The sequence below is a fragment of the Podarcis liolepis genome (assembly GCF_965112155.1).
Source record: "Podarcis liolepis genome assembly, chromosome: 3".
NCBI classification, from domain to species: Eukaryota; Metazoa; Chordata; class Lepidosauria; order Squamata; family Lacertidae; genus Podarcis; species Podarcis liolepis.
Window position 1 is genome coordinate 60,598,572 of NC_139557.1, and position 14,164 is coordinate 60,612,735.

General features: G+C 39.7%; 1 protein-coding gene and 1 long non-coding RNA gene across 3 annotated transcripts in view; both read left to right on the forward strand.

The window, feature by feature from the left end:
* The window catches only part of AKAP7 (A-kinase anchoring protein 7), a gene marked incomplete at its 5' end in the record, with an annotated part of 85,986 nt that extends 77,380 nt beyond the window's left edge, over positions 1-8,606 (forward strand). The window contains one exon of one of the 2 annotated variants that reach the window (XM_083498182.1): positions 7,392-8,606. In XM_083498182.1, coding sequence (XP_083354308.1) covers positions 7,392-7,597 — 206 coding nt within the window. In that variant the 3' untranslated portion in view covers positions 7,598-8,606. The remainder of the gene's footprint in view (positions 1-7,391) is intronic. The other variant, XM_083498183.1, reaches the window with a different exon arrangement.
* A 4,512-nt stretch (positions 8,607-13,118) lies between these two features.
* The window catches only part of LOC310704576, a 34,699-nt gene continuing 33,653 nt past the window's right edge, over positions 13,119-14,164 (forward strand). Inside the window, exon 1 of the long non-coding RNA XR_014524892.1 lies at positions 13,119-13,172. This is a non-coding gene — a long non-coding RNA (uncharacterized lncRNA). The remainder of the gene's footprint in view (positions 13,173-14,164) is intronic.

Here is a 14,164-nt window from a genome sequence, read left to right on the forward strand (position 1 = left end):
AAATGGTAATGCAGCCTTTCCTGCCGTGTCTTAGAGTTGTGCAGTTATTTTTATTATATATGAATTGTATTTCATTGTGTTGTTTTTATATGATTTTTACTGATATACACCAACCTTGAGCCTCATCAATGAAGGGTGGTATGAAAATGTAAGATAAACATACAAGTAGACAAGAAGTTGTTGGGGCTTTGTAACTGTGGGAGAGTTATAACTGAACACAACTATGAATTGTGTAGGAAGAATAATCAAGCAACACTATTCCCACTCCTTAGAAAGCATTAGAATTGATTATTAGTATGTTCAGTATTGTGAGGGCCAATACAATAGATGCTTTTAAAAAAGAATTAGCAAATTCAGGGACAATAGGCTTGTCATGGTTGTGAGACATGATAGTCAACAATGGGTCTTTTGTATAAGTCTTCACCAACCTGGTGCCTCCGTGTAGCTATCTGGAGCTAATGGTAATAGTAGTCCAAAATGTCTGGAGGGCACCATGCTGGCAAAGGGCTGCTCTACGTTCAGTCACAGTTTGGGGTATATGGCCATGGGGGAGAGAAACAACAGTACATGACTATCTTCATCATGCTACGAGTGTCCAGTTAGATGGACCTTTGGTCTGGTCCAGTCATGTAGCTTTTCTTATACTGACTCTTGGCATGTGTTTTGCAGTACAGTGGTGCCTCGCAAGACGAAAAGAATCCGTTCCGCGAGTCTCTTCGTCTTGCGGTTTTTTCGTCTTGCGAAGCAAGCCCATTAGCGGCTTAGCGGATTAGCGCTATTAGTGGCTTAGCGGATCAGTTGATAAGCGGCTTAGCGGATCAGCTGTTAAGCGGCTTAGCGGATCAGCTGATAAGCGGCTTAGCGGTTTAGGATCAGCTGATAAGCGGCTTAGCGGCTTGGGAAAAAGGGGGGGGGGAGAAAAAAAACCCCGCAGGAACTCGCAAGACATTTTCGTCTTGCGAAGCAAGCCCATAGGAAATTCGTTTTGCGAAGCACCTCGAAAACGGAAAACCCTTTCGTCTAGTGGGTTTTCCGTCTTGCGAGGCATTCGTCTTGCGGGGCACCACTGTAGTGTTTCCTTTAATGCTAGAAACTGGAGTTCTTTATGGCCAAAGGTGACAAACTGTTGAAGGTGGGCAGTAGATGGAGTGTGGCAGTGCCATTTTGTATGCTAATATAGCTTGAGAAAATAGAAGAGAAAGAAAAGTGCAGAGAGAAAAAGGGATTATTCCAACCGTTATGGTACATAGAATTCTTTAAATCCTACTATGTTGCTTTTCTACTGTCTATTTAAAACATTTAACCTGTTTATGATTTATAAGCATTTCAAGGCCATTATATGAGAGTGATGTGCTGCTGGTTTTTTAAACTGCTATGGAAGTCCCCCCCCCCCAGTTATTGTATCTCTCAAGGTTTTCATTCATTATTTCCCCTTATCACTGTATACAAAAGACCATTCCACTGCAATTAGATAGAAAAGGAAAATAGGCTCTTTGCATACGTATTTTCTGGGCAAGAATCCTCTTTGTGGGAACATCTATTTCCAAGGCTGTTTGAAACATAATAGGTTTGCAAATTTTGTCGGTTTAATATCCCACCCTAGGACTGTTTCTTCACTAGGTGATCAAGACTAGTGTAAGAACGAGGACATAGCTAGAGTAATATTATTATTATTATTCACTTATAATGCACTTAAAACTTTCTAGATGCTGTGCAGAGATGGCAAGATAAAGATTGCACCTGCCTCCAGACTTACCATCAAATAGATATGATACAAAAGGGAAAAGGAATGGGAAGGGAAGATAAAAGCAAGCAAATTCAAACACCAGTTCTCACAGTTATATAACCTCAACAGTATCACCTGGTCTGGACATGTGGGCCTTTCTTCCTTTAAAAATGCACACAACACATCAGCCCTTGGTTCGCTGGCTGATGGATGGAGCCAGACTGTGCTTCCTTTCAGTTCTGCAGTCTCAGGGCAACTAGGCCTAGAGAGAGAAGCTGAGGTGGCAACAGTCTGAAGCACACTTTCTTTGTGATAACCCATGTTGTTCTCTGTGGGATTTATAGGACTGCACTGCAGATGACTGAACACAAAGGAATATGGAGTTCCTGTACTTGTTAATGGATGTTTAGAAGCTGGGGTGTCAACAGGTGCAGGTTTCCTCATCCCTCTAGGGCAGGAGTGGTTGACCTGTAGCCCTTCAGATGCTGCAAGACTTCAATTTCCATCAGCCCCAGCCAGCATGGCCAGTGGCCTGGGATGATGGCAGTTGTAGTGCAACAACCTCTGCCCTAGGAAAAGCTTGTGTCCGTTGAAATTCCCTTTACCACATTTCTATACAGGAAGGAGCCCTCTCTCTTTTGTTCCTGGTTATAAAGACTAAACACTGATGTTGAAATCAAGTAAAATGCTGGCCAGGAATTAAAAATGATGTTTTAATGGATGTTGCTTCCCTTCTAATGCAGTGAGAAGTTTCACTTTTGCTTCATCAACTGCACTGTTATTCATATGACTCCTTCCTCCATGCCTGGAGCTGGCAAATGGTTGATGTTTATTGGGAGAAAGTTTTTTTAGTTCTTTCACAAATTAAAAAGAATACACACGCACACACAGTTGTGGCACATGAGGTGGGACACTGCTGCTGCGCTGTCCTCCTACCCAGTGCATCTGAGCTCATCACTACCTCAACCCAGGGCTTCCCCTACCTGCACTGTCACACTGCCCTACTCCATCCCAATTCCAGCAAACAGCAGCACCAGCACAGCCAAGAGCATGGCACATTGTCATTCCACCTCCTGCAGAGTGACTGATCATGTGGATCCTCTGCATTTTAATGCCATAGTCTCTCCAATATGCTCTTTGTATTATTAGTTAGCACCTTGGGGGAGGGGATCTCATTCTGACCAATCACTAACAAAAGATGCTTGCCATACTCATTTTAGGTTCAGGCTGCTATTTTCATCTGATAATGCAGAGAATTCTGGATCGGCCGGGCTCTAAACGCATGTTCTTGGTACTACATTACCAATTACTCTTGTTGCATTTACAAATTTAAATAGGGAGACTCTTCTGTCAGTGTGGCTGTTTGCTCTGCTTAAATATCAGCAGAGTTGCAAGTCAAAGAAAGAACGATCACCAAGCTCATTTCTCCAGTTCATTGTTGTAATTCATTCCTCGCTTGGAGTTTTATAATATTTGCTTCCTCATATTGTGCTGAACTCCTCTGCAAAGGATGTAGATTCAAGCCAACTTGGTGAAAAGGCATTAGAGGGCTCAAACAAACAGGAAATTTGGAGTTTTATAAATCAAATCATGATTGAGTTTTCGTGGTATGCTTTCTCCTAAGTACAGCTGCCATTATCTTTTCATGGGGAGATAGTCTTCATCAGATCATAGTATTCTTTTTTTCTTTTCTTTTCAGATGGTCACATGTACTGTGTGTGTTTGTTTGGATTGTAGGAAACCCATTTTGAACCTTTGGCTAATACACGGTGAATAGAACAATATGCTGATATGCAGTAAAATATTAAGAAAACTTACGTTTTTCTTACCTTGGGGTCAATTTACACACAAATTACATGCTCTACTACATAAAGTTGGTTCAGGTAGGTAGCCGTGTTGGTCTGACGCAGTCAAAATAAATGAAAAAAATTGTCCAGCAGCACCTTAGAGACCAACTAAGTTTGTTCTGGGTATAAGCTTTCGAGAAGAAGTGTGCATGCACACAAAAGCTTATACCCAGAACAAACTTAGTTGGTCTCTAAGGTGCTACTTCCTGCCAACCTAGCAGTTCGAAAGCACATCAAAGTGCAAGTAGATAAATAGGTACCGCTCTGGTGAGAAGGTAAACAGCATTTCCTTGTGCTGCTCTGGTTTGCCAGAAGCAGCTTAGTCATGCTGGCCACATGACCCGGAATCTGTATGCCGGCTCCCTCAGCCAATAAAGTGAGATGAGCGCCGCAACCCCAGAGTTGGTCACGACTGGACCTAATGGTCAGGGGTCCCTTTACCTTTAAGGTGCTACTGGACAATTTTTTTTTAGTTTTAATTTTTTTTTATTTCAACCACATAAAGTTGAGTACAGGAGGCTGCATGTCTCGCTTACTGCACACGGAAGGCTTTGTATGATGTTCCTGTCAACATGGCCAGCTTCCTCTAAAAACGGGATAGATTGCATTGGTAGAATGTGTATCTAGTGGACTGTGGGCTCACTAATGCTATGCCTTCTGTGACAATTGTTAAATTTCCCATTGTTTTCTTACCTGTTTCATTGCGTAGAGCAATTCATATAATTACTGCACACCCATCATGGACATAGACTACTTCTGTTCCTGTCTGATCAGATTTAAAATGAACAAATAAACAAAAAACTATCATAGACTTTTAGAATTGCTTGCGAATGTACCTTTTTAAATTTCTAACTTCACTACAACGAAACCTAGCAATGACAAGATGCAGGACTAGAGTGCATATGCCACTTTAATATATATTCTAGTAAAATAAGATGAAAATTTGCTGGTGCAGACATGCTCCTAATGAAGGAAAAAATGGGAGGGGGAAATGATAGTAAATTAAGCTGACTTTTAGATGTTTCACAAAACAGCATAGCTGAGCTTACTGCTCTAGGATGAGTCATAGCAATGTTTTAACAGCAAGACTCTTCTTCAAAATGTTGACAGACTACAGGCTACATATGTCTTGTCCTTTCTTGTTTTGAACTTTACAATTCTGTGGTATCATGTGCCCTGGGGTGTATATTGTTATATCATAATGAGATAGCTTTATGTGGCTTTTGCACACAAAGACACAAAGAACACACAATGACTAGGAGAAGATGCTGTTGCAAAGGTCGCCCTGGCTTGCCATGCTTATTTTGAACTGGAGTAAAGTTTCAAACTTGAGCAAAGTTTTAGATTCTACTGTTTCTATGGGGCAGGATGGATTGTCAGTTCTTAATAGGCACCAGGGGAAAATGTTCCTCTATATACAGGCCTTTGTCTGATTAATCAATCTATGGCATTTTAAACTGAGGGCGGTATGGTTTTTGTGATTATATTATGTAGTTGGGGCAGTATAGAAATTTAATAATAATGAACAAATGATCCTGTTACTGCAGCCATTATAAAGCTTGCTGGGGGAAAATGAGCAAAGACTCTTGAAGAATTTTATGGCTTTGTCCAAGAGCTTCACTTTTAAGAAACTGTTTTTGTAATAAAGAGAGTGTATACATTAGATATTTGATATGAGTTCTTTGAATAAATGTATGAAGCAGCTGCATGGCTTTTTATGTATTATTATTTGCTGCTAATTGTCTGTGTGCACCTGTATGCATACTTAACACATTAAAAGGCTGCTAAATGAATACGTAAACAAAACAACCCAGAAAACAATTCATGTTTTTGAATAATCCCAAGAAATTATGCTAAAAGCTAAGTAATAAATAATAATAATAATATGCATCTCTTTAAATCTGTCCAGCTAAAAGGCATCCATCTTGTTGCCTTTCAAACAATATTATTTTTTCTATTTTGCCTAATAATAAGCATTTTGATTTTTGTGGTAAAAACATGCATATTATGTTTACCAAGCAGAAGCATAATGTTGGAATTGAGTGAATGCATATTAAGTTGGGACCTGCTTCCTACTAACTTGGCTTATATTGCTGTAGTTTTAAAGAACTGTGGCAAACACTCCAAAGCTAATGATGTACCAGAAAGCCAGTACCCTTAAAGCCTTGTGCATACATTAAAACTTATGTTTACAGTTGATAACCTTTCCATGTATTAACCATGGAATCTGCCATTCAACAATTTGTGTGGGGCAAGTGCCAGCTCTGGCAAAATTAACTGTTATTCACAAACTCATGCTGTACTGTCCTCATCTTCCTCTACCAGTACCCATTGCTCTTGCTGCGGCATCACTTTACTATTGATAGTTGCTCTGTCTAATCAGAGGAATACAGCACACTCTCCAGTGGCTGTACATGAACTTCTTGGGGTGTATTTTAACAATGCCCTTGTATTCACAGAAGGGTCTTTGATCCAGCTCCAGGTGTAATGATAGGAAAGAGGAGAGCTATTTCATTGATTCCCCTTTCTCCAACAGTTCTTGGAACTTGTATATCTCAGCTCTGCTCCAGAGGATAAGAGGGACCCTGTAGAACAGCATAGCAGGCAGCATGTGAGGCTGCGCAAAGGAGAAAAGGGGGAATGTGTAAAAATTGGCTCTATTCCTGTTCTGATCATGGAAGCCTCTGCAGGATCTAAGAGCCTTTCATGAATGGAAGGACAGCATTGGTTATAACCCCTTGCAAGGACAGTAGAAACCAAAGTGTAGGTGACACAAGAAAGCTGTTTTAGGGAACACTAGAGAATTGAAAGCTAGGGAAGCAGTCATTTTGAGTTCAGATTGTTGTAATAAGAAATGCACAATGGAAGCAAAGTTTGTTCTGTCCTTTAGTCTTTTGTAGCATCCTTTTATATACCTTGCAGTTGCCATATTGCACTCTGTTTGCTCTGTCTCTCACTCCAGGGTTTAGAGAGGCAGTCAGTGGTCCTCCACAATAGATGCATTTAACTGAGATTTTGAACCCATTAGCAATACAGCAATCAAAAAGCAAAACAAATGTCCCCTTTAAAAATGCAAAACATAAATACACAGACGGTATTGTTAGTTTCATAGCCAAGTTTGAATTCACCGAGCTCAACAGGCTTCTCAATTTTTTAATGTGTAAGATACAGTTTGGTGAGAAAATAAATATTGGAAAGTAGCTAATAGGGTGTTTTATGTATTATGTCATTCATTTATGGATTTAATATGAAAGAAATATAAAAATCTGATAAGAGCTCTGGGATTTTTAGTTGCCAGTTCAGTTTATATATTATTTGTAGAAATGTATTCACACTAGAACATTAACAGATTTTGCTGGTTGTGGGTTTTAAAAAGTATTTATTGTAGTTTCTTTATGATCAGGGCCACATCCTCTTACCTTCAGCAATAGGGCAGCATCAACTGTTCCCAGATTATTCGCCACACCAAGATTTATAGTTTTTTGTCCTGCTGTTTCAAAGTGATTGTCAAGGAGTAAACTGGGATTTGGATAGCATTCGGAACTGGGAGGCATCTAAGAGCAAAACAGGCCAACAAAACAACTAAGATTCATGAAAGGTCAGGGCACAGAAAAACAAAGGAGAGAAAGCAGCTTCTTTATGCTTCTATGTAGAGGGACTTCCTGGAGTTGAAAGTAAACAGAGACATTCAGATGGCTTTGGGTGAGCTTGCACATCACAACTAGGTGAGGCTGAGCAGCTAGTCCCATTAGATGTGTACTGCATGCCATTTCCCCACCTGCACAGGTTTACTGATTTTTGTCTGTTGTGGTGTGTAGGTGAAAAGAAAGGGGCAGAGCCAGATGATGCAGAATTGCTGAGCCTCAGCAAAAGGCTGGTGGAGAATGCAGTCCTCAAGGCGGTGCAGCAGTACCTAGAAGAAACCCAAAACAAAAACAGACTGACTGATTTTGAAAGCCCAGTGAAAACTGAGGAAGCAGCCATTGGCAATTGCAAGGAAAGTGAGAATGACAATAGAAAATGAGTGCTTTGAAGGAGGCCAAGAAGGCATGATCCAGCTACAAATACCCACGACTCTGCTCCCTGGATCAGCTCTGCCGAGCTATCCTGGCTGACTTGAGTTGGGACTTGTGATTGTCTGTTATCAGGCACCTCATCTGAACAGAGCGAGGCTAATTTACAGAGCTTCATGATAACAAATATCAAGGCTGATAAGAATAAAAAACAAACTACTGAATGAAGGGAAAGACGGCAAGACAGAGAGGGCCAGAAGGATGGAGAGATCTTACTACTAAAGTGCCAGCTTCGTTGTGTTCTCAGCTGCAGAAAAAAATATATGAATCTCCACTGCTTTCTTTGTGTGCCCTGTGGATACAAAACAAATGGCCAATGGAAGATGGGCTAACCAAACTGGAAACAATGCCATTAATTTTTGTTTTGCAGAACTGGACAACTGTTTACTTGAAGTACAAAAGAAGACATTTTGTTGAATGGAATTGTCACTACTAATATTAATCATAGCTACTGTTACCCAATAGAATGGGAATTGTTCATGAATATTGTATCACCATGCTTCATTTCTAAGTAACATTTGCACCCTTAAATTATATTTTTGGCTAAACATAACATTTTATATATATTTAAAAGATGCATAAGGGCAAACTTGTTGGTTTTTTCCAATCGATGGCATCTCTTTTTATTCGTTCCATAACATTTTAGGCAACAATTACTCATATGCAAAAATGTATCATTTTCCTCCTCTCTAGGGAAGAGCCATGAAGCAGATGTAATAAAGCAAGCCTTGCACAGAGAACTGTTGGCCCTGTTGTCCAAATTGAATCAGATAAAGGCGCTTTTGTCAAGTCCAGAGATTCGTATGAAAATGCACAAGGAACTGCTTGGAAAAGGACTTGTCAGTGGCAGCATCTGGGACAGTTTCACCAATCCTGCACCTTCAGTCTCTTAACTATAAATTACTGTTTTGTGAAACCCTACAACTTCATTTTTTAAATGAATGGTATTTGTTTACCAAATTTGTGTTGTTTTGTTTGAGAGGTGGGGCAGCAGTCTGTATGAAACTATATCAAAAAGATAGGTAGCCGTGTTGGTCTGCCATAGTCAAAATAAAAAAATTCCTTCCAGTAGCACCTTAAAGACCAACTAAGTTAGTTCTTGGTATGAGCTTTCGTGTGCATGCACATGTATCTGAAGAAGTGTGCATGCACACGAAAGCTCATACCAAGAACTAACTTAGTTGGTCTTTAAGGTGCTACTGGAAGGAATTTTTTTATTATATCAAAAAGAGTATATGCTGCAGCAACACGTGTTTCTAGAATACATATATTTCAGTGTGAGAGAGAAATTCTAAGTGATCCTACGTTTTATGTGATCCCAAGAGGAGGGGGAATCTATTCTAAGCATTGTTTTTCTTCAGTAACAGTGTACATAAGTGACATCCTAATTTTTACAATTTGTTCTGGCATATTTACAAGTGAATGGAAATCCATCACAATGTCCCACCATTGCTTGGGCAATGTCATGGTTTGTGACATGTTTAGGCCCATCCTTACCCACCTACTGCTGGCACAGCAAGTCAATGAGTGAGTACATATGCATATGTGGCAACTTCTTGCACTAGCCATGCTTCAGCATTTTAGTACAAATTTGAAGTGTGGGAAGTAGTACCTGGATTATTACTTTTGCAGGAAAGAAACGAGAGAGGAGCAAAAAAGAAGGCCCACATGGATCGATTATTATATCCCTTCCTTTCCTCTGATTGAACTTAAGGTAGATTACAACTAAAATAGAAACAGCTAAAACATTATTATTATTATTTATTGACTTAGGCTGGTCTTGTGTGTTGGCTCTGCATTGACAATACTATGCAATTTTCATCTATCAGATACCCGGAATCAGCATGTCAGAGGTCTAAAAGAAAGAAAAAAGGATACAACCCAGCCAAAATTAAGTACTTAATGTTCCAGAGATTGCCATCACCAGTTAAATATGTTCTTCTGTAGAAATGAGTAAGATTCAAAAGTGCTTAGCATCTTATTATGCCACCACTCCATATATGTCTTTGGGTTTAAACCCATTATTCCTTGTTCTTTAATAGATCATTTCAATAGCCATAAAGTCACATTTTAAACCAAACCAACAGATTTTAAAAAATGATTTTAAATTGTCTAAGGAAATCATTTTATATTATACTGCCTTTTATGTATGTGTTCTGGCAATTTGTTTTGGCAGTGTCTACTTTTTTAACAAGCCAGAATTTGAAATCATATGTATAGATATTGAAATATAATTTCTGCTGTTGTTTACATGCAAAACAAGATTGTTTAAACAGTCTCAATATTTATTGTGAAGCCACAAAACAGAATGATCTTTTATCTAATCACTTCATGAAGTATGCTTAATCCCCCCCCCCAAAGAACAAAATGACTGCTTTTCTGTACAAATCAGTTCTCTGAAGTTTGAGAAGGTGTTAAAAAGTCCTGTGTTAAGCTTCATAGTTTTATTAATTAGATACATCTGAATATTATTTTTATCAACTCTGAACACTGGCAAGTTTGTGCTCTTAACAAGTTTCAGCAACTTACACCGATCTTTAATTCTAATTACCATAGTTGACAAAGAAAATCTGTTCTGATTATTATATTTCTGGAAAAGATCCATATATACATGCTAAATAATACTATCTGCCCACGACCAGTGACCCTCTAACTCACTTCCTTTCACTTTCATAACCAAGCAGCCAAAGAAGGAAGCAGAGCTCTTTAGATAATGTTTATTTTGTTCTTGTCATTCATACTTTGAATGTGCATTCTGGTTGCTGGTTGCTTATCCTTGCATCTTCTAAATATTGTTATTCAAGGCACAATCTATTTCACAATGAAATTAGGGATGTTTGGGGCAACAGATTTAGGGTCCAGACTGACCAGGTGACTGGGATTTACACTGGGTGTGTGGCAGTCTGTTGGCTTTGATTTGCATTCTGATGGCTTCTGAGCAAGCTGCAGCCATCTCAGAATCTTCATGCCATCCTTGATGCAGAGAGATGCCTGGTTACACGACATTTCCTGTGATTTCTGTCCAGCTGCATACATACAAAAAACCCCAAACAAATGATAAAAGTTTCATTGTCCGAATGATAGAAGAATACTTCCTAAGGTTATCCAGAATGAAAATCCACAAGCCTGTGAAACCAGGGTGTATCATATCTTGATACCTTTAAGACTTCAACATCCAGTATATTCCATCTGCGTTGCTGTACTAAAATGGAAATGCTAAGTTTATCCCTGGGTACCTGCAGCAAGCCTGTCTCCAACAGCAACTAAAGACAGTAAACTAGAGGTTATTGAGAGAATATGACAGGATGTTACTACAACAAAACTAGTTTAGTGGGGACAGATGGTGAGCGTGTTTCAGATAAATATTGGGAAAATGTAATTGTGTAGAGTTCTCTGGGGAATGGGGAAAAAACCCTACATTTATTTCTTAACATGCAACATCACAACATTCAATAGCCAAGATTTTAAAGAGAAAAAAGCTGTTTGAGTGTGAGTGGGTGAGTAAATCAATCAATCTAGCAACTTTTAACTATTCTGGTTTTGGCACAGTACCAAGGTCAGGTGTCAAGACAAAGAGATTGGTTGCCAAAGTAAAGCATTCTTCTATTGTACTCATGCTGTGAGTTGGTGACAAGCATAACCAAGTGTAAACTCTCACAGAAATAAGGAACCCTTTATTTCATGCTATGCAGCCTTGAAAACTTCAGTGCACACCAGAATAAACAGCAGCTTTCCCATGCTAGCAGCATTTTGCCTAACCACCTTCCCCCTACCCTGACTCTGAATTGCTCTATCTTTCCACACTAGATCACAACACTCCAATGATTGTGACTCTTAGTGTTATATAGATGGCATCCTGTAGATAATGCAAATGCTTAGTTGGGTCATTTTCACATATCAGAGGAAAAATACTAACATCTTTCCATAGGTGGGGAATACCGTAGGCAAGGTATGCAATGACTATGGTCAAACCCATGTATATAAGTAGGATTTCCATTGGGAACTTTATTTGGCAATTAAGCAAGTATGTCTTCATCTTAATATCTCGGTGTGGGTTTAAAATAAATTAACAAGTAACCTAAGAAATGGAGCAGATGTAATGTTTATACATAAAAACTGAAAATCAAACATAAAAAAATATTTTGAGCCAATCCAGCTGCTTACAAAAATAGAAAGTTGTGTTATCAGTTCAAAAAAAGCCTTGACAAGCAGGTCTTAAAAAGGTAAAGGTAAAGGACCCCTGACAGTTAAGTCCAGTCATGAACGACTCGGGTTGCGGCGCTCATTTTGCTTTACTGGCCAAGGGAGCCGCCGTTTGTCCACAGACAGCTTTCCGGGTCATGTGGCCAGCATGACTAAGCCGCTTCTGGCGAACCAGAGCAGCACACGGAAATACCGTTTACCTTCCCGCCGGAGCAGTACCTATTTATCTACTTGCACTTTGACGTGCTTTCGAACTGCTAGGTTGGCAGGAGCTGGGACCGAGCAATGGGAGCTCACCCCATCGTGGGGATACGAACCACTAACCTTCTGATCGGCAAGCCCTAGGCTCAGTGGTTTAGACCACAGCGCCACCTGTGTCCTAAGCAGTCTTAATCTAGCACAAAAATGTCAGCAGAGTCGGCACCAGGTGCCCCTGCCATTACAAGCATTTGCATGGTAGTAGTTGCAAGTTGGATGCTTGCAACATGGGTTGGTAGCTTCAGTTGCACAATACCTTCAGTTGCATAGACCTCCATGCGTCTATTGTAGTGAGCAGACAAATTGGGGGCTTGCCTCCACCACTGTGCCACTAAAAGGCACCAACGACAAGGCAGATGGAAAACTAATATGGGAACCACTTTGGAAATTATGGCAGCCACTGCCAAGGCTTCTTTTCCAGGCCATAATAGGGAAGTTGGAAAGGCTGTAGCTCAGTAGTGGAGCATCTCCTTCACATGCAGAAGGTCCTTGGTTCAATCCCCCACAGCTCCAGGTACAACTGGGAGAGACTCCATCTGAAATCCCAGAATGCTACTGATAGCCTGTGTAGGCAATACTGAGCTAGATGCCCAATGGTCTGAAGCAGTGTAAGGCAGCATCCTAGGCCCAGTTGCAAATCAGAGCAGTTGTAGCGTAGCCATTATTTTATACCGTTGCAGCCCAGACCCAAATATTTTTAAACACTGAAAATAAAAACAATTTGTTGCATGCCCTGCTTTTCTTGGATAATGATAACAGGAAGTGACAAGGCTGAGTGGTCAGGTTCACTGTTTTAAAAAGTGTTGCTTGTCCATAAAACTTGATTGACACCCCTGATGCTGTAACATCCTGCTCCATCATTCTCTGTAGAACAGACACCACAGCTTAGGAGTGTTCTGTATTAAGCTAAAATTTCAACCGGACCACCTTGTTGTAGGCAGAACTGGTCAGAAAACCTTAACTACAACATCCTGTTTTAGTCAGTTTCAGGTCCTGAGATGCTGGAGTAGAACTATGCACACAACTATTGGAAGAAGAAAGAAGCTTCCCAAGACATGCGCAAAGGTGAACACTTAGCTGCTATTTTTTTAAAAGAAGAAGAAGAAGAGGCATACTCTGAATGAGATTATATTATATTACTTGAGATTATATGAGATTATATGATATATTTGAATGAGATTATATTATATTAAGCCTTTCACTTCACAACAAAGTTGTCCTTTGGTTTCTAAAAGGCAGGGTGCATCATACAGACACTAACATTTCATGAAATACCACAGTGATCACTGTTTCTTATGGGGGTTGTTATAAAAAGACATTAGGTCATCTAATTATTGCAGAAAGACTAAAGAACTAAAGCTGTGAGCTCTGGAAATGCTAAAGATTAAGTGTTATAGTGTGTATTGCTTCACAGTTCCTTTGATCAGTACAAAAACCCTTCTTAGTGAGCAGAAATCTCTTCATTTATATTCTTCTCATGTTAAATGTCTTCTTCTTAATGAGAACATTTGTACTGAATGGAAACTCATTTTGGAGAAGCTAAAACGTACATTCACATCCAAACAACAATTAGACCCCTGCTGAGTGGGGTGGGGGGAGCCCTAAAAGGTATCTACAGATGAGAGAATACTACAGGAATAATAAACTGGAATTATCCTCTTATAACAGTCCCTCTCCTCTTCCCAGTCATATTCTGAAGAAGACATTTTATTTTTGGTAACAAGCATTGCATGTCTTCAGCAATTCTAAAGTTCTGATAAGACATTTAACTTCAATTTTTTTAAAAAAAAATCATTACAAATTTCTTGTGCTGTGGAAGATGAACATGAAAATTTTTAAAAATGAAGCTCTGTGAGCAAATGAGCCCAGCTTCAAGCTTCTAATTTCAGGGCATTCTATAATCAATTCTGGTTGAACACGCGAGACCTGCAATAACAAAATGTTGCAGGGTTGACTGCCTGTATCTGGTGTTCCAGCTAGTCTCCATTCCACCTGCCCACCCCCTGTTTACTGTCCCACCCTCAACCATCAGCATTCTGTGTCCCCTAAACATGGTT